The 21,686-nt window shown below is 51.9% G+C and overlaps 1 protein-coding gene across 7 annotated transcripts; it reads right to left on the minus strand.

Moving 5' to 3' along the window:
- Nucleotides 1–5,728: 5,728 nt before the first annotated feature.
- On the minus strand, nt 5,729–20,426 carry ABCG4 (ATP binding cassette subfamily G member 4). Of its 7 annotated transcripts, none has more exons than XM_027563505.1 (15): nt 19,980–20,424; nt 18,995–19,247; nt 13,809–13,926; nt 13,557–13,689; nt 13,375–13,425; nt 12,840–12,985; nt 11,570–11,693; nt 11,328–11,442; nt 10,990–11,132; nt 9,930–10,028; nt 9,538–9,706; nt 9,351–9,451; nt 7,908–8,066; nt 7,612–7,665; nt 5,729–7,388 (listed from the first exon to the last, which is right to left on the minus strand). In XM_027563505.1, the coding sequence occupies exons 2-15, from the start codon at nt 19,230–19,232 to the stop codon at nt 7,248–7,250; spliced, it is 1,791 nt and encodes a 596-aa protein (XP_027419306.1). In that variant the 5' UTR covers nt 19,233–19,247; nt 19,980–20,424; the 3' UTR covers nt 5,729–7,247. The 7 variants fall into 7 exon arrangements, with proteins under 7 accessions (XP_027419306.1, XP_027419307.1, XP_027419304.1 ...); XM_027563506.1 differs by having other exon boundaries at nt 7,612–7,730; nt 19,980–20,422; XM_027563503.1 differs by having other exon boundaries at nt 5,729–7,473; nt 7,612–7,730; nt 19,980–20,421.
- Nucleotides 20,427–21,686: the final 1,260 nt, after the last annotated feature.

Consider the following 21,686-nt stretch of genomic DNA (forward strand, 5'->3'; position numbering starts at 1 on the left):
GAGAGGCTGGGGTCCCGGAGAGCAGGCCCGGGGCGGGGACTTCTTCCGCATTCGTCCGGCCATCTCCCCGCGCCTCCCGTGCTACACCCCTCCATCCGGGCGGGCCCTGCCGCTGGAACTGTCTTCTGCAGGTCACCGAGCGACAATCTCATCCCATTAGTCACTGTCTCTCAGGCAGGGCTTGTTGCGACGCCCATTGTACAGATGAAGGCACTGCCGCTCAGAAAGGTGAAATGACTTGCACCGCCGGTTGACCCAACTTGGAAGAGCCAGAACAAGAATCCGGGGCCTGGGTCTTCCTACCTCGGACCCCTGGACCTTCCCGAGGCGCCCTCTCTCCCTCATCCCCAGAACATTCTTCCCTCTGTGCCTCTTCACCGCTTCAGCGTACCTCTTGGCAGAGATCTTGGGATCTTGGGTCTTCCCTCTGTACCTGGCTCTCTTCACCTCTGCCCAGAACCTCTGTGTGTGGCTTCTGGTCACTTGCCTCAAGGAAGACAGAAGAATGGGGCGAGGGAGTGCTCCCACCTCTAACTGCCCTTCTTGTCTGGTACCCAGACATAGCCTAGCCCTGGGGCTTCCTAGTCCTCAAAACCCCCACTCTCGTCCCTGTGCTTCCACACCTGGCATGCTCAGGACCCATGAAGCTGAGCGAGGCGTCACCCACCACCCACAGCCAGGGCATGCCTCCGCAAGCAAACACAGGTGTGCACTGAACAGAGGTGTGCAGTAGGGAACCCGTAGAGAGGCAGCCGGACAGGGCTGGGAAGAGGGCTTTATGATCTTGATTTCAGCGAGGCAGCAATGAGCAGTGGCTTGAGGCAAGATCTTAATTCCCTCTCCAGGAACTGAACCTGGGTAGCCTGGATGATAAACAGGAATCCTAGCCACCAGACCAGCAAGGGCTAGAGGCTAGAAAACATTTTCCCCTGGATCTTTGCCCCCAGTGAAAAATACAGAGGCAGACATTGTAAATGTCAGTACAAAGTACCATTAGAGACATAGCACAACAGGTGGGAGAGCATATAGAGAAATGGTTTGTTTAGTTAAGGCAGAAGCAAGGCAGAGATGTACACCTGGAAAGAAGGGGCATACCTCTTAGAGAGGAGGAGTGCAGTAAAATAGCAGTGAAGTCATTTATATAGGTCAGTTCTTCTGGGTCTTTGTCTTCCTTCAGCCAATTATCTGGTTTCTTTTTCTACACCTGACCTACCCTGGGACCCTCCTCTGGTTGCACAGGCATCCCTCAGTCAAGATTTATCTCAAAGTGAAGGCTTCTGGGAGGCACAAGACTCATTCATTATTGCCTGGAATTATCCCCTGACTGTTGACCCTCAAGGAGCCTTTCTGCGCGTGTGTAGTGTCTCCTTTGTCCCAAAAAGGGGGGAGTGGGGATCCCTTAATCCTTTACTCGAGCAGAGTTTTGCACATCTTTGTCCTTGCCATGACTATTACCTTGACAAAGACTGGGGGGAGGCTGATTAGAAATTCCTCAACTGGAGCCTACCTATCTCTTATATCAGGAATTGCAAACAGTTGTTAACTATCCAGGCTGAAGCCCACTTCTTCCAGCCCCAAGAAATGCAAACAGGAGGCCAGATGTAAATGTCTAGCATGGAGCCCATCTATCTCCTGACTCAATCTCTACCCTCCATCCTTGTTTACTTTTTTTTTTTTCTTTGTTTAGTTATACATGTAAACATCTGTTCTTTCACCAAACATGTGGTATTGGACTAAGACTGAACAACAAGAACAAGAAGAACAAGGACCAGACCAGAGCAGCTCCCCTCTAGGGGACCCAAAGGACCGTACTTCAGAGGCAGATAGAAGCCTTAGGAAAGTCTGGGAGAGGAAGTTACTAACTGACTGTGACCCGGAAGTGACATTTGAACTGGATCTTAAAAAATAAGATGATACTCAGACCAAAAAAACAATGAAATAATGATGTTTGCAGCAACATGGATGGAACTAGAGATGATCATACTAGGTGAAGTCAGACAGAGAAAGTCAGACAGAGAAAGACAAATATCATAGGATATCACTTATATGCAGAATCTAAAAAAAAATAAATACAAGGAGGGAGATTCAAGAGGGAAGGGACATATATATATCTATGGCTGATTCATGCTGATGTATGGCAGAAACCAACACAATATTGTAAGGCAATTACCCTCCAATTAAAAATAAATTTAAAAAATGAACTTATTTACAAAACAGAAGTAAACTACCAGACATAAAAAGCAAACTTACAGTTACCAAAGGGGAAAGGGAAGGGAGGGATACATTTGGACTTTGGAGTTAACAGATACACATTACTACATATAAAACAGGGACTTGTCGCAGGGACTTCCCTGGAGGTCCAGTGGCTAAGACTCCACGCTCCCACTGTAGGGGGCCCGGGTTCAATCCCTGGTCAGGGAACTAGATCCAACATGCCACAACTAAAAAGGTGCCACATGCTTCAACGAAGATGCAGATCCCACTTGCCACAACTAAGACCCAGCACAGCCAAATAAATAAATACTTTTTTATAATAAAAATAAAAATAAAATAGATAAACAGCAAATAGCACAGGGAATTATATTCAATGTCTTGTAATAACCTATAATGGAAAAGAATCTGAAAAATAATATATATATAATTCAATATATATATATAAAACTGAATCACATTGCTATACACCTGAGACATTATAAATCAATAATACATCAATTAAATTTTTTCTTGAAAAACCAAGGAATGAAAGGGCATTCCAGACAGCAGGAAAACAACACATTTGATTTCAACAGAGTTCTGAACAGGGAGTGGGAGGGGTAAGGGGTGAGGGGAAAGGAGGCAGAGTGACCCTGCGAATGTGGTTTTAGGGCCTGGGGGGCTCCTCTAGCTTCACTCCACTTCCCTAGCCACGTGAGGCAGACAGGCCTCTGGCTGTGTTACTGGACCCAGTACAGAACAAACCATTTCCCTCCCCCGCCCCCTCAGCGGGTATGGCAACCATGTAAGCTCTATTAATGACATATAATTTGGCCTCTTGCAGACAGAAGCACTGTGAGTCATGCTGCGGGCACATGCTCTGTCTTCTGACCTCAGGATGGGGCGGCAGGTGCCACAGAGCCACAGCATGGAGAAGAAACTTGGTCATCTCTGTCCTCCTGCACCTTGCACAGACCCTGACAAAGAAGGCGGCACCGTGTTGCAGGAAACGATCTCTGGGTCCAGGAAAGTTGGCATTCAGGGAGAGTGGGTCCATTTCAAAATATGTTTGAAAGCCGCCCCGCACCTCTGCAGGTTACTGGGACCGGGAGTAGAAATTGAGAAGGCTCTCGGTGACAAGAGCATTGCAACTTGAGGGCTTGCTCAAAGCACTTCTCCATGCCTTGGTTTCCTTCTCTGTAAATGGAGGAAATGATCACACTCCTCCTCTCAGCCTCAGGGAGTTGCTGCAAGAAGCAAAAGTGCTTTCTTCGCAATTAGGTGAGCCACTCTACGAATGTTCTCTGTGCCTTTGCTGGTTCTGGAATGGCTATTCATTTCCTTTAGCTCCTGAGGGAATGTACAAATGTGTGAACTTATAAGTGTTACTCTTTTGAAAGTATTTTAAATTTCATCTTAAAAGAGAAAGAAGGGACTTCCCTGATTGTCCAGTGGCTAAGATTCTGCACTCCCAATGCAGGGCCCCTGGGTTCAATCCCTGGTCAGGGAACTAGATCCCACATGCTGCAACTAAGACTTGGTACAGCCAGATAATTAAATATTAAGAGAGAGAGAAAGTAAAAATGAATCTTAAGACTATGTAGTGGTGGGATTTTGTGCCTTATGACTTACGGGAGCCATCTATAGGCATTATGCCAGGGAGAAGGTGGCACCCAGAGTGGCCCTTAAAGCTAATTAGAATGCCAGGAGCTAGGGCTCAGACTTCCCGCTTCCCAACCCCCACGCCCACCCCCATAAGAAACTCAGTTAGTCCATCTCCAGCCAAGCACCCAGTCAGTCATAGATTGGGTCCTATTCTAGCCCAGGACACTTAGCTCTTCCTGTGGCACTACTCTGGGCAACCGGCAGGACTGATGCTGCCCTTTCCTTCAGTCCCCAAGCTCAGGATCAGGAGGGAAGAGGGTGAGACAATGTATTCCTTCTTGGGTAATCCTGCTACCAGCCCTTAAGGCCTTCCAGACAATTGCCTGCTTCAAATCTCAGGCCAATTGCCTACTTCAAATCTCAGGCCACAATGATAGGGACAGAGTACAGGGACAAAGTAGGTGATTAAACAGATAATCCCACTAGGCAATTGTAAGTAAAAAAATATGGGAGACCCCTGTAAGTTAATGGGTACTCAAGAAAGCAGGTTTGCTTAACCACAAAACCACACAGGCTTGTTTAGTAGTGAAACCATGCAACAGAAACACAAGACAGGCGCCAAAACAAGAAAACAATGGTTAATGATTCCTAGGACATGCTCTCTGCACACATAAACAAAAAAAAATTTGGTCCATAATTTGTGGACCTAGCTTGACTATATAGGGATAAGAAAACTCCCCTGCTCAACCTGGAGAAGGAGTTGATGATAGAAGCACGATGTCAAAGACAAAGAAGTTCTTCTCCCCTTGCTCATTTTTCTTTTGATTATAAAACTGTAGCCCAGTAAGTTCTGAGTGAAGCATTCCTTGCCTGCCTTTTTGTAAGTCTCACAAGCATCCTATTCTAATGAATCATTTCTCTCTATCTTCTCTGTGCTGAGACATAAAAAATTATGGTACCAGAGGTCTTCGGAGCCCCCAGACAACACCAAATGGTTTCAACCAGAGCAGTCCTCATGGCTGATGAGTTGGCCCTGGAAGTGTGGCTCAGTAGGAAAGAAGTGAAGAGGAAATGGGGAAAGCTGTGCTGAGCTCAGTGGGGTCCCTGCCACTCTTATCCTGGGGCTTAGGCCCCTGAAGCTTTCTGCTTCTCACTGCCTTCACGACTCCTAACCCTCCCCTCTCTCCCATAGGCACAATCAGGGAACCAGGGTTCAGTGAGTTCTGGAAAGAGAGCCAGCTATCAGTCAAGCAAGAACATACCCATGCAACAGACACAGAACCCATGCACAGAGCTTGCATGTGTGTGTATGTATGTGTGTGCTCAGCCGTGTCTGACTCTGCAGCCCCATGGACTGTAGCCCTCCAGGCTCCTCTGCCCATTAATTTTCCAGGCAACAATACTGGAGTGGGTTGCCTTTTCTCCTCCAGGGGATCTTTCCCACCCAGTAATCGAACCCACGTCTCTGGAGTCTCCTATATTGGCAGGCAGATTCTTTACCACTAGTGCCACCTGGGAAGCACACAGCTTGCAGACCCACCATAAATAAGCATCATCAGCTGATGCCAAGGATGAGGCAGGAGGCAGAAGACCTGGTTGCCAGAACTGATTCCCACTTTCATTAACTCAGGGCCCTTTGGCAAGTTACTTAACCCAAGTCTCAGCTCTCTTATCTGCAAAATGGGTTGTCACGAGAGATAATGTGTGTTTGATCTGAGACTCCCTTGAGAACATAAGCATTTGTAAGATGCTTCTGTAAGGTGGAGCATAATACAGATATCTCATAAGTTACACACTCACCAGCTTGATTTCCATCTAGGACTTCCCATCCATTGCCACAGCTCCCTAAAGCGCATAGACTTCTTGCCAAGAGCTTTGAAGACTCGCCCATGGTACCGAGTGCCAGAGCTACACACATTTCCACACAGCATACTGTATAAATATAGGTTTTATTAATAATGAGTGAAATCCCACAAATACAATGGGCATCTCTGTGTGATGGGGAGAATCCGTTGCAGGGTAAGGAAGGTAGAGAGGTATGTGCACAGGAAGAAAGGGTGACAAGTGCCCGAGGGGAAGAGGAAATCAGAAGTAGAATGAGCCTGGACCCCAGCCATCCCAGGAAAGTCAGACACGTTCTAGGTGCATCTGTCACTCTGGTGCCCCGGCCATGCTGCTCTGACACCCAGGGCCCACCTTGGCTGATAGGAAGAAGGTAGCAGGACATGGACAGGAGTTTGAATGAGCAGCAAGTGGCCGTGGAAGGGGTGGAGGAGTGACATTGCCAGCTTGACACACAAAAGAAGAGCCATGGGGTGGCAGTGACCATGTCTAACTTATGCTCGCGCTTTGTGCTTGTGTGGGGTCCTGAACGCCAGGGAGTTGGTACCCTGTGCCACTCCAGGCTTGGGAAAAAGGGAAGACTGGGGCGTAGACACCTGCAGCTCCTGGAGACGGCCTGGGCAGCACCAGCCTCATCCTTAGAGTCAAAGTGGGAGCCCCAGGAAGAGGTTGGCATTGCCCTCCCCACAGCACCTGCCACCACCATGCCACCATCACCCTTCCTCTGAGCTATCGGGGGGACGGCGAGTGTGTGTAGGGTTGAGATTGCCTGTCTGTGTAGTGTACATGTGCCTGTAACTCAGGAGAGGGGAGGGACCACTGCGGGACCACATGAACAGCAAGAAAGGAGACTTGAGTCTCCACCCACTCACCACCACCCCCTCCACCCCACCCCCACCCCACCCCTGAATAAAGTGCATTCTCCACTTCCAGCAACAGACGGGAAAGAAACAGAGACATTATTGCAGAGGAGCCACAGGCCCAGCCCCGACCAGATGGGTCCGGGGGACAGCCCAAGGCGCCAGGCCTCTCCAACCCCTAGGACTGGGAGGGATGGTCCAGACAGATCCAGATACCTGTCCCAACAGATTGTCCAGATCAGCCAGGGTCTAAGGGTGGAGAGAGGTGAGGAGAAGGAAGAAGAGACTTCCAGAGCCTGTCCCTGCCCTGTTCCAACAGGATATCCAGGGGACCTCAATGGGACCCAGCCCTAGAACCCCAACCTTATAACAGCCAGTTTACAAACACTTGTGTGGTGGGACCCAAAAGGGGGGCCACTTTGGTCAATTGTAAGAGGGGGCCTGGAGAGCCTGGGGCTCCCAGGCAGACAACAGAGGAGGGTGTCAGGGGCGGGGCAGGAAGGAGGGTGGCAGCCTGCTAGTGGTCTTTGCATGCAGGTGTTGGAGAGAGGAGGGAGGAAGCTACAGACTGCATCAACTTGGAAAGACTCCTGGGCATGGCAGAGAGGCCTGGTACCCCCACCCCTAGGGCCAAGGCTGGGAGTGCAGTCTGCCAGCCAGCCTGCAAAGGAGCTGAGAGAGGGGAGGGCTCAAGTCTACAAGGTTAAAACAGTCCCGAAGGGCTGGGGCCCAGGCCAGGGCAGAGCTCTATCTCTTGGACTTGATTCGGTAGCGGAGCACAAGGTACGCCAGCAGCCGCAGGAGCAGGAAGAAGATGCCTAAGGCCAGGAAGTCCACATAGAGCTTGCCATCTTCAACATCCATGGCTCGGAGAATGTTCTCTGGCTTCTGGAAAGGGCAGTGTTCCGTCAGGCAGCTCAGGTCTTCTCGCCCCATGCCATATATGGTCAGTATCACACCCTCGAAGCCATACCTAGGCAATCACAGGCATCAGAGCCAGGATGCAGAGCACAGGGCCCCTGCCACCTGGGCAAACTGCCAGAGGCCAGGTGCAATCTCTCACCTCCTGCAAGGAGGAGCAGGGGCAGATGGTAAGGGGAGGGGTACTGACCTGACATAGGAGAGGTAGGAGCTCCACTGCAGGTAACTGGGGATGGCTTTGAAGCTGACGAAAAAACCGGAGAACAGAAGGACGGGGATAGCGGTGACGGGACCCAAAAAGGTGGCCACCTGCAGGGGAGGGAAGGGGACCGGGCCATCGCAGGGGTGACCAGGACAGACTCAGGACCGGGGCTGGGGTGGGGCCCAGGCTTCCCAGAGATCCATCCCATTCCTTAGGCCAGGCCCTGCTTCCTCCCACCAGACTCCGGCCCCTCTCTTGGGGGTCCCCACGTGCCAGCCACTCACCTGTAAGGAGCTGGAGGCAGCTCCAATCAGCATCCCCAGAGACTGGGCCGCCAAGGCCGTGGAGGCACCCAAGGCTAAGAAGAGCAGGAAGCGGCTGGTCTCAGCCGGCTGGCTTGTCATCCAGTACATGATACTGCAGTACACAGCTGGGCATATCACCTGGGGAGCAGGCACGGGGCTGGGCAGCGGCCAAGACCCTCAACTCCACCCAGGCAGGAGCCTTTAGGACAGCAATTGCTAGAGTGTCCATGCCTGGTCCTCTGTACTCCTGCTCATGCTGTCACATGAACTTGACATGGGTCCCCTTCCCTGGCTCTAAGAACCTCATTCATCTTCCATCAGGCCCACTCAGACCCATGCAGGCCTGGTGACTTCTTTGAAGATCCATCCCATCTGGACCAGCATATTCTTTATATTGTTAATTCCTTTACATATGAGAGCCTTCTGTCCCGCTGTACCTGCTAAGTCACTTCAGTCATATCCAACTCTTTGCAACCCTGTGGACCATAGCCCACCAGGCTCCCCTGTCCATGGGATTCTCCAGGCAAGAATATCGGAGTGGGTTGCCATGCCCTCCTTCAGGAGATCTTCCCAACCCAGGGACTGAACCTGTGTCTCGCATGTCTCCTGCATTGGCAAGCGGGTTCTTTACCACTAGCGCCACCTGGGGATGCCTTTGTCCCCATCAGTTCCTGGGCAACAGGGACCGAGACTATCAAGTGCAGGAGTGAGGGTTGTTCCCTGGATGAGGCCCTCAACCAAGAGGCAGCCAGAAGCCAAGCCCCCGCTTGTACTCTTCTCACCCTGGCACGGTGCACCCTCGCCCTGGGGAAGGGACACCTCTTCTAATTTGCTCAAAGGTACCCTATGGATCACTGGTGACCCTGGTGCTTGGAAGAGGGTGGTGGTGACCAGAACAATCAAACCCAGCAAACGTTATTAGGTACTTCAGTATGTGCCAAGCACTAGTCTAAGTACTGTACCTGTATTAACTCATTTCATTCTCATAAACAATCCCAAGGTAGATATTATCATCATTCTACTTTACAAATGGAGACACTGAAGCCAAGAGAGATTAGGTGCCTTGCCCAGTGTCTCACAGCTAACGAGGAGCAGCGAGGCTCCAGGGCCCATGCTGTTCTCTGCTGCCTTGAGTAAAAGTCATTTGTGGGGCTATTATTTTCATCATGTGTTGTTTGATCTCTCTTATTTCCACTGGAACATAAATTCCATGAGGTCAAGACTACTTCTGTCATTATCGTTGCTACATCCCCAGTGCCTGACAAAGAGCCTGGTGCATGGTTGGTACTCACCACCTCTTGCTAAGTGAGTAGAAGTGAAGGAAAGGATGGCATGTAACAAGGTTGAGGTGGGGGCAGGAAGCAAGGATGGAAGGAGCAAGATAGGAGGGAGGCAGCAGGGAGGTAGGAGGAAGAGGCTCACTTGGAAGGGCACATCAGCCATGGTCTTGGCCAGGAAATAGATTTTGAGGCTGTACCAGTAGTTGAGATGCTCCCTCAGGAAGACTGCCATCTCTAAGGGGACTGAAGACACAGGCTGATGAGGCATAGCACCCTGACCCTACCCCATGCTCCCCACGCCCGCCCATGCCCAGGGCATCTCAGCTCACAGGTGAGCACAGTTGGCATCATGGCGGCAAACATGAGGAAAAGAATGGAGAAGAAGAGGCAGCCGGTGTTGTTTAAGACCTTGTTGGCATCGTTGCCAGTTTGCAGGTAGAGGAGACCAATGAGCACGCCAATCACCGCATGGGATATGAACCGCAGGTGGGTCAGGACCTGTGTGAGGGGTGATCATGAGGAGAGAGGATGGATCACAGGCTAGGGATGGGTGAGTCACACTTGCATAGGAACGTGGGTGTGCCCTCACGGGCACAGAGACCCACAGGAGCACTGGGCGGGCTGCTGGGAGGGGGACCCATCACCATCTCCACTGCTGGGATCCTACACCACACAAGGCCAGGCCAACACCAGCCTCCCCTCCTCCAACTTGATGTCTCACCATGTCCCTGAGGACTGACAAGAAGCTCCTTTTGAAGAGGATGCAGAACTGCGTGAGAGTGCTGGTGGCAAAGGTGTGGCTTTCAATGGTATCCACTTCCTGGGGAGAGGAAACTGGATCAGGTGAGCCTGCCCCACCCACCCACCATGCAGCCAGCTCAGTTGGTGGGAAAACCCATGAGCCTGTCCCCAGGGACAAGGGTCCTCCAGAATTCTCCACTATTGAGCTGGGTACCTGGAAGCTAGCCTTAGAGGTGTGAATCAGAGTGAGATTCAGAGAGACACAAAGAGGGAGTAAACAGAAGTGGGGAGGGAGGAGACAGAAGAGGAGTCAAGGACACCTATGGTGGCTACGAATAGATCAGTTGTTTATTCTTAAACTTTATTTTATTTGACTGAGCTGCATGGCTTGTGGGATCTTAGTTCCCTGACCAGGGATTGAACCCACATCCTAGGCAGTGAAAGCACAGAGTCCTAACCACTGAACTGCCAGGGAATTCCCAGTCATTCTGGGGAAATTTTAATCCATTGAATACATTTATTCTAAGGGCATAATATCTTTATGCAACCAGTTTCACGATAATATTTTTAACAGTGGTAATGATGACAACAGCAACAATAAGCCTCCTGGTCCCCTGGGGTCACAGTATCCCATTTCAGGAAAAGAGCCAGCTAGAGTAGGAAGAGCTTTGTGTGACTAATCTAATTAGTCCTCCCAATAAGCCTGTGAAATAAATATCATCACCCCCAACTTAAAGATGACAGTAAACCACACTGGCCACAAGGCCAGAAACAGATTCAACCTTGCTTACCAGGTGGCACTACACTTGCTTGGTAAGAATTTGTTGAACAAATAAATGAATGAGAAACCCGAAGCTCAGAGAGGTTAAGTAATGTGCCCAAGGTCACACAGCTAATAGTAGGTCTATTCCAAGTCCTGGGTTCTTCCTAGTACCCAGTGGTTGGGATGCCTCTGAGGCACAGCCTCTCTGGCTGGGCCATGTCCACAGTCCTGTCTCCCCTCCCCAACTCTGCATCCTGCTCCCTCCACCCCTACTCACCAGAGGGCAAGGGGGACAGAGGGTGGGAACCTCATTCTTCTCAGGGCCGCTGTTCTTCTCTGCCATGGCACAGAGCCCATTCTGCACAGCCCTGAACAGCAGGGGGTTCAGGTCTCCATACTCGCCAGAGGCCACCTCGATGACTGGGGAACACAGAGGGGGTGCACTCAGCTAAGATCTCTCCTTGCTTCCCAAGAGCAAGCCAGCCCTTCCTTGAGTGTGTCTGGAAGGCAGGTGACAGTGAGATCTCTGCCTCCAGGAGGTCCAAGTACATGATCTGGACCCCTAGGTTTGGCCCGCCACCATATCCCAGCCTGGACCACCAGGCCCCTACTCACTGAAGTCAGCCGGGTTGTGGTAGGTGGGGCAGTGCAAACCGAGCCCCTTCAGATAGGGGATCAGGTTGGTGACCATGCCCTTGAAGATGCACTGACCCTGGCTCAGGATATAGAGCTGAGGCAGAAAAAGAAGGGCAAGGAAAATAGCACGAGTGGGTCAGGCAGGTCCCACCACACCTTGACTGATCCCTGGCCCGCTCCCCATCACTGGTCAGTCACCTTTGAGTCCTAGAGACCCTCACCTTGTCAAACATCTCAAAGAGCTTAGCACTGGGCTGGTGGATGGTGCAGATGATGGTTCGGCCCCCCTGGGCCAGGGACTTCATGAGGGACGCCACTTGGAAAGAGGAAGCACTGTCCAGTCCACTGTCCAGAGAGAGGCCACCAGGGGGCAGGGTGAGGTGGGTATGGCCAAGGGAGTGTCTGGATGGGGCAGCTGCTATGAGGGCGAGGGAGCTGGCAGGAAGGGGGTCATTCTGGCCACCCCTATATCCCATCCACATTGTATGATTCAGGAGTTTGGAGGTACCAAGAAGCCCAGACTACAGTTAGGTGCAACAAGCAATTACTAAGCACTTGTTGAATGCTAGCCACTGGGATTAGAAGGACAAATAAATAAGACATAGACTCTGGTTGGAAGGGAGAGAGAGAAATGCACAGATCATTTGAGACAATGTGGACCACGCTGTAGAAACAGGGGGTGAAAAGTAGGGGAGAATTCACCTCTGCTGTACAAAGGTTTGGGAGAGGAGTCAGAGGAGGTTCCTGAGTGAGTCTGGCAGAAGAAAGAGCTAAGTCAAGTGAGGGGGCAAGGGCAGGTGCAGTGGTGAAGGGCATTCCAGGCAGAAGACACAGCATGTGCAAGGCTCAAAGGCATGGAACACATGGCTTGACGAAGAGAATAATAAGCGATTCAATCTTATTAGAGCATAAAATACAAGTCAGCGTGAAGCAAGATGTGAGGCCAGAAAAGTAGGTTCAGCCCCAGACCTTGTAAGTCCTCTGCCTTTATTCTGAGGGCAAATGTGAATCGTTACATGTTTTTAAGCAGAGGAGTGAGTATTGCCAGACTTGTCTTTTAGAAAGTTCACTCTGGTTGCAGTTTGGAGGAAGGATGGGCTGGGAGAGCCTGGAGACAAGCAGAGAGGAGTCTGTTGCAGAAATGCAGGCAAGAGTTGATGATGTCCTGAATTTAAGCACTGGCACTAAGAATGGGGGTGGGGTGAATCTGAGAGATGGAGAAAGAAGGTAAACTCAGCAGGACTCTGTGATTGATTGGCTGTGGGGGAGAGAAGGAGCGGGTGGCATCAGCCAGGGAGGACATGGGGATTTCTGCGAGGGTGAAGGATAGGGCTGCTAGGCAACAGGCTTGGCAGGGGTGGAGCTCTTCTCTGGCCTCAGGAGGCTGCAAACATGTGCTCTGGTCTCCAGCAGTGGAGCGGATGCAGCCTCCAGTTCTGGCTCTGGGCTGAGGGGAGGGGGCAGCCCAATAGGAGAGGAGGGGAGAACTACCTGGTGGGCTCGTCAAAGAACATGACAGGTGGGTTGTTGACCAGCTCCAGGGCAATGGCCAGGCGCTTCCTCTGCCCACCGGAGAGCAGGGCTGTCCTCGTGTGGGAGCAGGACAGCAGGCCGAGCGCCGTCAGGATCTCCGTCACCTGGCCCGGCCCCCGATCCAGCCCAGGTCAGCTTCAGAGTCTCTGCTTTCCCCCAGCACCACCCCGATGTATTTATTGATTAAAAAAATTTTTTTAATTGTTTAATTTTTTTGGCCACCCAGCACGGCATATGGGATCTTAGTTCCCTGACCAGGGATGGAACCTGGGACCCCTGCAAGGGACATGTGGAGTCTTAACCACTTGGCCACCAGGCAAGTCCCACCACCCCAATTTAAATAAGCATCTCCCTTAAACCCAGCATCCCAACCTTGGCCACCCCTCTCCTCCTACCCAAATCGAGGGCACCCCAGATCTCAGGGCCTGGAAAGGGCAGCTGCCTTGTTTCCCCTCCCCACACCACCCCCCCACACCCCCACCCTCCAACTCACCAGCTCCTTCTTCACCTCCTGCTTCTCATTCAGTTTCAGGTTAGCGGAGATCTGGGGCCCAGAGAGAGGGCGGATCAGATATGCGTGGGGGCGGCAGGGCCTTGACCCCTTGGCCAATGGAAAGAGTGGGGACGGCAGGCACCTGGGGGACTGGGAGGAGGCGGTGGCTGCCCAGCTCTCACCATCATGGCTTCCAGCACCGTGAGGTGCGGCAGTAGGATGTCTTCCTGCATGATGTAACAGGACATCTTGCGGAAGGTCCTCAGTTCCCGCGGCTTCCCATTGACCAGGATCTGCCCTTTCATCCCAGACTTCCTGCAGGGACGCCCTCAGTTAGGGATGGAGGTCAGGGTCACTCCAGAACCTCTTCCGTGCTCCCCAGGGTTCCTCTCTTCCTGGGCCCTGCCCCCACTCCACCCCAGCCTTGTCCTTACCTGTATCCTGCCAAGAGGTTCATGAGCGTGGACTTGCCAGACCCTGAGGGGCCCATGATGCCAATCATCTCCCGGCAGCAGAATTTACCTGATAGGCACTTAAGGAGGGTCTTATAACCTGCAATGTGGAAGGAAAAGAGGAACTTTTGATCAGCGCTTCAATGAACAAAGACACCTCAAACTCTTAGGAGCCACGGCTATCAGTGAACTAGGCAGTCTCTACTCACCGTGACTTGGTTAGGATGGCAGAGTGACCCTCAGAGCCCCAGTGATGACCTGTACCCTCTCATTCTGTCCCCCCAGAAGCAACCACCACTAATGTCAACGTACCCGAGGTGACAGTGCTCTTCCGAAAGCCATGGGAAAACCCCCACATCTGATGGATGGGTATGGAGAGGGGACCCAACAGAAGACCCTACTTCTCTTCTACAAACACGGTGCTCACTCTCTTACCCGCTCCAGGAAGACTTTTCCAATTTTCCAGTCTGAGCTAGCTAACTGTCCTCTAATCCCACAGCACTCCTCATTTGCCAGCACGTTTGTTACTTGAGGTGCCTGCCTCTCAGCCCCCTCCCCCAGCCTCTTAGTCAGTGAGCTCCTTGCGGACAGGGTCTGTGTGTGACTCATCTTTGTAACCTTAGCAGATTGGCTGGCATGTAGTAGATGCTCAATAAGTGTTCTGAATGTGTGTTCTCAGAGCCTTGGCCTCCTCCTAAAAGTCTTTCATCAGCGTGCTCTGTCTCCCCACCGGGCTTATCTCTGCAGCCCCTAATGTGGCCCAGTAAAATCTCACCTTTCACTCATTGGGAGGCAGCATATGCATTAAGAGTACACATTTGGAGTCACTTGGATCTGTATTCAAATTCTGACTCCACACTCACCAGCTAGCTGTGTGACCTGCAGCAAGTTGCTTAACCTCTCTGAGCTCCAGATGCCTCATTTGTAAGGTGCTTCCTTGTAAGATAGATAGTATCTATCTCATTGGGTTGCTATAAAGGTTCCGTGAGATAATATATGTAAACTAGGGCTTCCCTGGTGGCTTAGTGGTAAAGAATCCTCCAGTGCAAGAGAAATGGGTTAGATTCCTGTACTGGGAGGATCCCACATGTCACGGAACAACCAAGCCTGTGCACCGCAACTACTGAGCCTGTGTGCCACAGTTACTGAAGCTGCACACCCTGGAGCCTGTGCTCTGCAACAGGAGAGGCTTCCGCAATGAGAGGCCCTCGCACGGCAACTGGAGAGCGGCCCCTGCTCACCACAACTGGAGAAAAGCCCGAACAGCAACCAAGACCCAGCGCTGCCATAAATAAAGAAATATATATATATATATGTGTGTGTGTGTGTGTGTGTGTGTGTGTGTATGTAAAGTATATGACACAGTGCTTGGTACATAGAGCACATTAAAAGCAAGTGACATTTTAATGTTAATTTCATGTGACAATGCTTATTGATACACACTACATTCCAAGCTCTGTATCAGACACTCAATCAAAAAAAAAAAAAACAAGGGAGTCACAGTTCCTGCACTCAAGACAGTGATAGTCTAGGTAAAAGAGATGGACAAGAAAACATCTATGGGGACTTCCCTGGTGATCCTGTGGCCAAGACTCCGCACTCCCAATACAGGGGGCCCAGTTTCTATTCCTGGTCAGGGAACTAGATCCCCCATGTCCCAACCAAGAGTTTGCATGCCACAACTAAAGATCCCGCATGCCACAACGGAGACTGAAGATAGTACATGTGGCAACTAAGACCCAGTACAGTCACACAAATAACAAGTACTTTTTTAAAAAAGAAATCATCTATAGATCTGAAGAAAGATAAAGTAAGGGTTATCATAGAAGCATAAGTCTTGTGCAATGAGAATTTAGAAAATAGAACTGATGAGGGTAGAGGGGCAAGGGGAAAATCAGGAATGGCTTCATGGAAGAGGTGGCATTTGAGCTAAGTGTTGAAGAATGAGAAGCATTTCAGAATGGAAAAAGAAGGCAGAGGCTTTCCAGGCTTTGGGAGGAAAACGGTGCTGTATAACAACATATATGTAATACAATCCAGGGAGCAGAGGGCAGAGATTCCTGAGTCAACTGCCAAGACAAGGGGGTAGAGAGGAAAGATGAAGTCAAAGACTCTGGCCTTGCCTGCCCTGCTTACAGGCCTGCCTCAGTGAGGTTGAAACACCAATCCCTACCAGCCAACACTCACTACCACTCTCTTCCATCCCCCGTGGAGCCCAATTCCCTCCATTCTACCTCTTTAGCAGAGGCAGTGAAGGGATGTGATCTTTCACCCTCCCTCCACAGCACCCAGCTGTCCTTCTGAACACATTCCATCAGACAGGGGATCCTCTGGTGCCCACTGTGGGATCCTGATCATACTAACTGCCTGGATGGTGCTTTCTGGTTTACAAAGCTCGTTGCCTCAGTCACTGCTATAGCAACATGGATGAGGCAGCTAGGGCCCAGAGACATCCAGTGACACCCAAGGTCATACAGCAAGTTCTCTACTTGGAGAAGGGACGTCATGAATTCCAACCCTCTGCTTCAGTCATTGTCACCATCAATCAGAGAGACGTGTGGCTGTGCACACTAGCATATGCCTCTCAGAGCTACTCACAAGAAGTGACTTCTTCTGCAGGGGAAGAAATCGGCAATGATGAACCTTCCCCTCATTTAATCACCACCAAGCACTTGACTGAACTCTGATGCCGAATTCAAATATTATCTTAATGCTTGCCTTTCACAGAGCATTTTCATGGCTAATGTCTCAGCTGAGCTGCACAAGCCCATGCAGTGGGTATTCTTATCATCCCTGTTTATAGGTGAGGAAAGTGAGAGCAAGAGAGGGTAGGCAGTCTGCCCAAGATCACGCAGCTTAAGTGGCTAAGAACCCATGTCTTGGGCCTCCTGCTGGACCCCAACTGCTCAACCTGGGAAGGGCCTGCCTCCCAGGCTTTCAGGATGGAGACCCACCAGAGTTCTAGTTCTGCCTCTATCAGTAACTCTCTTTGCAATTTTATGAAGTCACTTACTCTTTCAGGGCCTCCGTTTCCTCATCTGTAATATAAGGATAGTAGTATCTCCTCCCAAGGACAAAATAAGGTTATTATGACTATTAAGTGAGGTTAATAATAATTAATAGAAAAGTGTTTTGAATATCAAGAAATGTCATATATAATTAAGAGAGGCAGGTGACAAATTCTGACTTGGGAAAGTCAGAATCTCCCTTTCTCCATGACCCTTATTCTTTTTCCTCTTGAAATGACTGAATGTGCCTGCATGCTCAGTCATGTTCAACTGTTTGTGACCCCATGGACTGTGGCCCACCAGGCTCCTCTGTCCATGGGGATTCTCTAGGCAAGAATACTAGAGTGGATTGCCATTTCCTTCTCCAGGTGATCTTTCCGACTCAGGGATCAAACCTGTGTCTCCTGCGTTTCCTGCATCAAGAGGCAGATTCTTTACCACTGCCTCTAATTGCTCTCTGTTCTCCAAAGAAAGGAACAGGGATTCACGTGAGAAAAGCAGGCAGAGAGAGGAGTACAGAGGGCAGAGAGAGGGACCAGGGACACAAAAATGGCAGAATGGCCAGTAGAACAGAATGGGGCTGGCAAGGGCAAAGGAGGGCAGGACCTGGTCGGAGTGCCCATTTGTGGCTAGTGAGTTGAGTTGAAGCCACCAGAGAGTTGGCCCATCTAGACACTTCTTTTGCATTTTCATTTCTCCTAAAACTGAAAGTGTTAGTTGCTCAGTAATGTCCAACTCTTTTCGGTCCCATGGACTGTACCACCCACACTCCTCTGTCCATGGAATTCTCCAGTCCAGAATACTGAAGTAGGTAGCCATTCCCTTCACCAGGGGATCTTCCCAACCGAGGGATCGAACCCCGGTCTCCCACATTGCAGGCAGATTCTTTACCGTCTGAGCCACCAGGGAAGTCCTTAAAACTGAGGGTTAAGGAAATAACAGGTACCTCCTGTGCCCCAAAACTGGCCTCAGGACCAAGGGCACTAAGCAGAGAGCCCAGATATCTCAAATTCTAGTGACTCAGACCCTGTGATCTTTTGGTCACTCATGGGAGTGAGGGTAGGGAGTACAGAGAGAATCAGGCTCAACTCTGCTCTGAAGCACCCCAAACATTTATTAAACCTCAGAGAAGAATGTTCCAGCTCCACCCCTGATCCACACCCAGGCTCTGGGGAAACCCCAGCTTCTCTATTCCCAGCTCAACCTGCCCATGGCAGGGGGAAGGGGTTAGGGGCAAAAGATGGGAGATAGTGAGGATTCAGAGAATTTGGAGCCGCAGGCAACCCCATTACCCACCTGTCCTAAAGAGAGAAGCAGTGGAGATGGGAATGCTTACCAGGGAAGATAAGAGAGAGGAAGGAACACTGCAAGGAGAGCTGGGAAACCTGGCTTCTGGTCCTCACACTGCCACTTATTAGCTGTGTGACATCAGTCAAGTTATTCACCTTCTTTGGGCCTCAGTTTTCATATTAGCAACATAGAGAGGGCTTCCCAGGTGGCTCAGAAGTAAAGAATCCACCTGCAAAGCAGGAGACCCAGGTTCTATTCTTGAGTCGGGCAAATCTGGAGAAAGAAATTTCAACCCAGTCCAATTTGCCTGGGAAATACCATGGACAGAGGAACCTGGAAGGCTACAGTCCATGGGGTCTCAAAAGAGTCGAACAAGACTTAGCAACTAAACCACAAGATGTCACCTATCCTACCAACCCTTCACCCTCCCTGCCTTGGAGAACTTTGGCAAGAATGAAGTAAGAAGACAGGAATGAGAATATCTTGTAAAATTAGCAGTGCTCCATAGGGCCAAGGATTTTTGCTAACCACTGAGGACAACCGCTGCCATACAGCCCAGACTTTCTCATATCCACCCTAGAAGGCAGGAGCTCTACCTGAAACAAAGAAGGACAATTCCTCAAGGACCAGAAGCAATAGCATCAACTTAGAAGAGGAAATAACTCACTGAACCTAGTGCCCCCTGGTGCTTACAGGTGTGAAGGGAGCTCAGACCCTGGCACCTCAGCTGTTCACAGAGTAAGTGAGGGGCTGAGATTTTAGTGGACTGGCTCCTGCAGGATTTGTAGAACAGGAGACAAACCCAGGCCTCCTGTTCCAGAAGAGGCAACTCATGGGGGCCCACAGTTCCCCACCAGACTGCTCCCTTACCCCGTTTGCGCCAGCAGGGCCCCTCCCTCACAGAATAGGACAGCTCCACGAACTCAATGTCCACCGCTGAGCGCTTGGGTAGGTGGGAGAAGCGCTGGGCTTCAGTGATGTGGTTCTCCACCTTCTTCAGGTGCGTGGTCAGCACCGGGGGCTCCGCCCCATCTTCCAGCGCCACGGCCATGGCCACAGCTCCAGGTCGTAGTCCACAGACCACGGCCTCCAGAGTCTTCTCTGCCATCACGCCAAGTCCGACCTGAAGGGAGAGGCCCTGCTCAGTTTGGGGCAGACCTCCATCCCTGGCTCGGAGCTTCCTTGCTTTCTCATGTGCCCTCGCCTCCCCGCCTCCTTTTCAGGCTAGATCGGCTACCGGAAGCTCCCACGTCCCACCTCCAGAGCATCTGCCCTCCACCGACCACCACTCACGGCGCAGCTACGTTCAGTCCCCACCTCTCCTCGGTCCCAGGCAGCCCCAGCCCCAGCCGGGCCCCTCGAAGCCTGCACCCGCTCCCTCCTCCCCGCGGAGGCTCTAATCTCCTTACCCTGCAGGCCACCAGTCTCTGGGGACTGGATGGGGCGCGGGGGAGGGGGGTGAGGTGGGGTGGGGAGCGGAGGTGCAGAAAGGGCGGCAGGCAGAGGCTGCCTGCTAGGAAATCAGGGTAGCAGGGTGACCGCAGGATGGGCCAGGCAAAGGCGGAGGAAGAGGAGGCTCTGGGCCTCCCGCTGCGCCTCCCTCCCCATCTCTAGGCGAGGTGCCCTGGCCAGTCCCTCCTGCCGGCGGCCCTGGGTCCCCGCGCCCTGGACTCTCGCCTCAAACGGGCTCACCACCCGGACTCAAAACCCACACTGCCAACTAAGCGCCGCATTGGGGGTCATTCCCCTCCCATCTTCCGCAAGCCTTGTCACCTTGAGGCGCCCTGGGCTGGCGCAGAGCTGAGATGATGAGCGCTGCCACGGGCTGAGGATGGAGACTCTAGGTCCTCCTTACCTGCCTCTGGCTGCGGCACTGGGCCCGGTGTCCCGGCTCCCGAACCCGGCGTCCGGGCCGGGGCGGGGCCGGGGCGGGGCAGGCGACAGGGGAGGGCTCGAGCCTCAGGTCAGAAAAGAGATGACAAGCCTGCAAAGGGGCGACTGGGGCGTGCCCCTACCCCTCTCGGCCGAGCACACCCGGTTCCCTAAGCCCGATCTTTGGTGCCTTGTCCTTCCGAACCCGCCGGGCGACTGCGCCCTTGCCCAAGCTGCTGCCAGCCGGTCCTGCGGTTCTTAAAGGGCCCACGCCTCCCCGCACCCCGCGGGGAGCGAGGATGGCGAAGGGGAGAGAAGCGCCAGCTACGCGGGGTGCGGGAGAGAGTGCAAGTGTGGACCCAGAACTGGAGATTGGTGGCAAAAGGCCGACTCCGAGGCGGTGAAGAGAGCTGAAGTCGCTCAGTGGAGACAGGTCCCTGAATTTCAGACTATACAATGGTGGTGGGGGAGGGGTTGGGGGGGGCTGCAGATTCCGTCACTCTCAAGGGATTGTGGAGCTGCCAGCCTGTCTGCACCACCATCCCACCCCGCATCAATTTCCCTCAATTCTGGCCCTTGAGCTCAGCATCCCCTAGGAATTCCCAAGCAAGAGTCTTGGGACATCCTCCCCACCTCCCCTTTCCCTCTCTGAGGACCAGGAGACCAGTCAAAAAGGGACAGAACTGCTTTTGGAGAATTCAGAGGCAGCTCCAAGGTTAAACCAGTACTGCCCAGCCTGCTCCAGCTGATAGCCATTTAGTCACTAAGTCATCCACTCTTTTCAACCCCGTGGACTGCAGCCGGTCAGGCTCCTCTGTCCATGGGACACCCTCACCCCCACCCCAAGCAAGAATCCTGGAGTGGGTTGCCATTTCCTTCTCCATCTCCAACTGTAGAAATCTCGGTTCTCCCAGGCAAATTCGGTCCTTTAAGACAGACAACGCCTGATGCTGGAGGTACATGTGTGCCAGGGCATAGAGCAGAACACTGTGTTTGGCATCTTCTCACACACGTGTGCGTCCTCACCCTCACCCTACAAGCCTTTAAGACCCCAGAGCATTCCAGGGTCTTCCCCCTGCCCTATGCCTTTCTCAGGCATCTCCTCCTGGCCCCAGCCTGCCCCAGCTCCAGTCTTCAAGGGGTAAGTAGGTTAGCCAGCTGAGACACGTGACCCAAGCTTTTAAGTTCCCACCTGTCACATAGCAAAGATGGATGGGAGGGGAGGCTGTTGCCACTGCTGAGGCTTCTCCTTACCGCAGCAGAGGTTACTAGCAGTCAAACCTCTCCTCCGCAGGTCACACCTCCCCCCCACTCCTGCCCACCCCAGCCTCTCTGCAGCCTGGAGTCTGGCGGCCCCTGCAGGACATCTCCAGGCCCTGCCCCGTGACTTAGAGTGCCAGAGTCCAGCTCCAGCAGCCAGGGATTCAACCTGAAGAGATGAATGGTGTCAGCGAGTAATAAGACAGCCTCTCAGTTTTCTTGGACTACCTATTTATTTCAAGTTTAAGATTTTCTTTTATACTTTTACAAAAGCATTAGGTCAGAGGTTTGACATTTTCAGTTCCCCCTCACCCAGATTTATTATGTCCATAAATCATTGTTGCTCTTCAAACAGAGTTGCTGCCTCAGTGATTCTCTCGGAATCAGCCTTACCATCTATTATCTACTTCTTCTAATGTGTCCTATAGTT

This window comes from Bos indicus x Bos taurus, chromosome 15, assembly GCF_003369695.1.
Source record: "Bos indicus x Bos taurus breed Angus x Brahman F1 hybrid chromosome 15, Bos_hybrid_MaternalHap_v2.0, whole genome shotgun sequence".
In the NCBI taxonomy this organism is placed as follows: domain Eukaryota; kingdom Metazoa; phylum Chordata; class Mammalia; order Artiodactyla; family Bovidae; genus Bos; species Bos indicus x Bos taurus.

What these genes read in the sequence shown, in the direction of transcription:
- ABCG4 (XM_027563503.1), bottom strand. Translation starts at nt 19,232, where the DNA reads ATGGCAGAGAAGACTCTGGAGGCCGTGGTCTGTGGACTACGACCTGGA. An exon ending in TCTTTGAGATGTTTGACAAG is followed by an intron (nt 11,443 to 11,569) that starts GTGAGGGTCTCT and finishes TTTCTGCCTCAG; the next exon opens with CTCTATATCCTGAGCCAGGG. An exon ending in CCACAACCCGGCTGACTTCA is followed by an intron (nt 11,133 to 11,327) that starts GTGAGTAGGGGC and finishes TGTGTTCCCCAG; the next exon opens with TCATCGAGGTGGCCTCTGGC.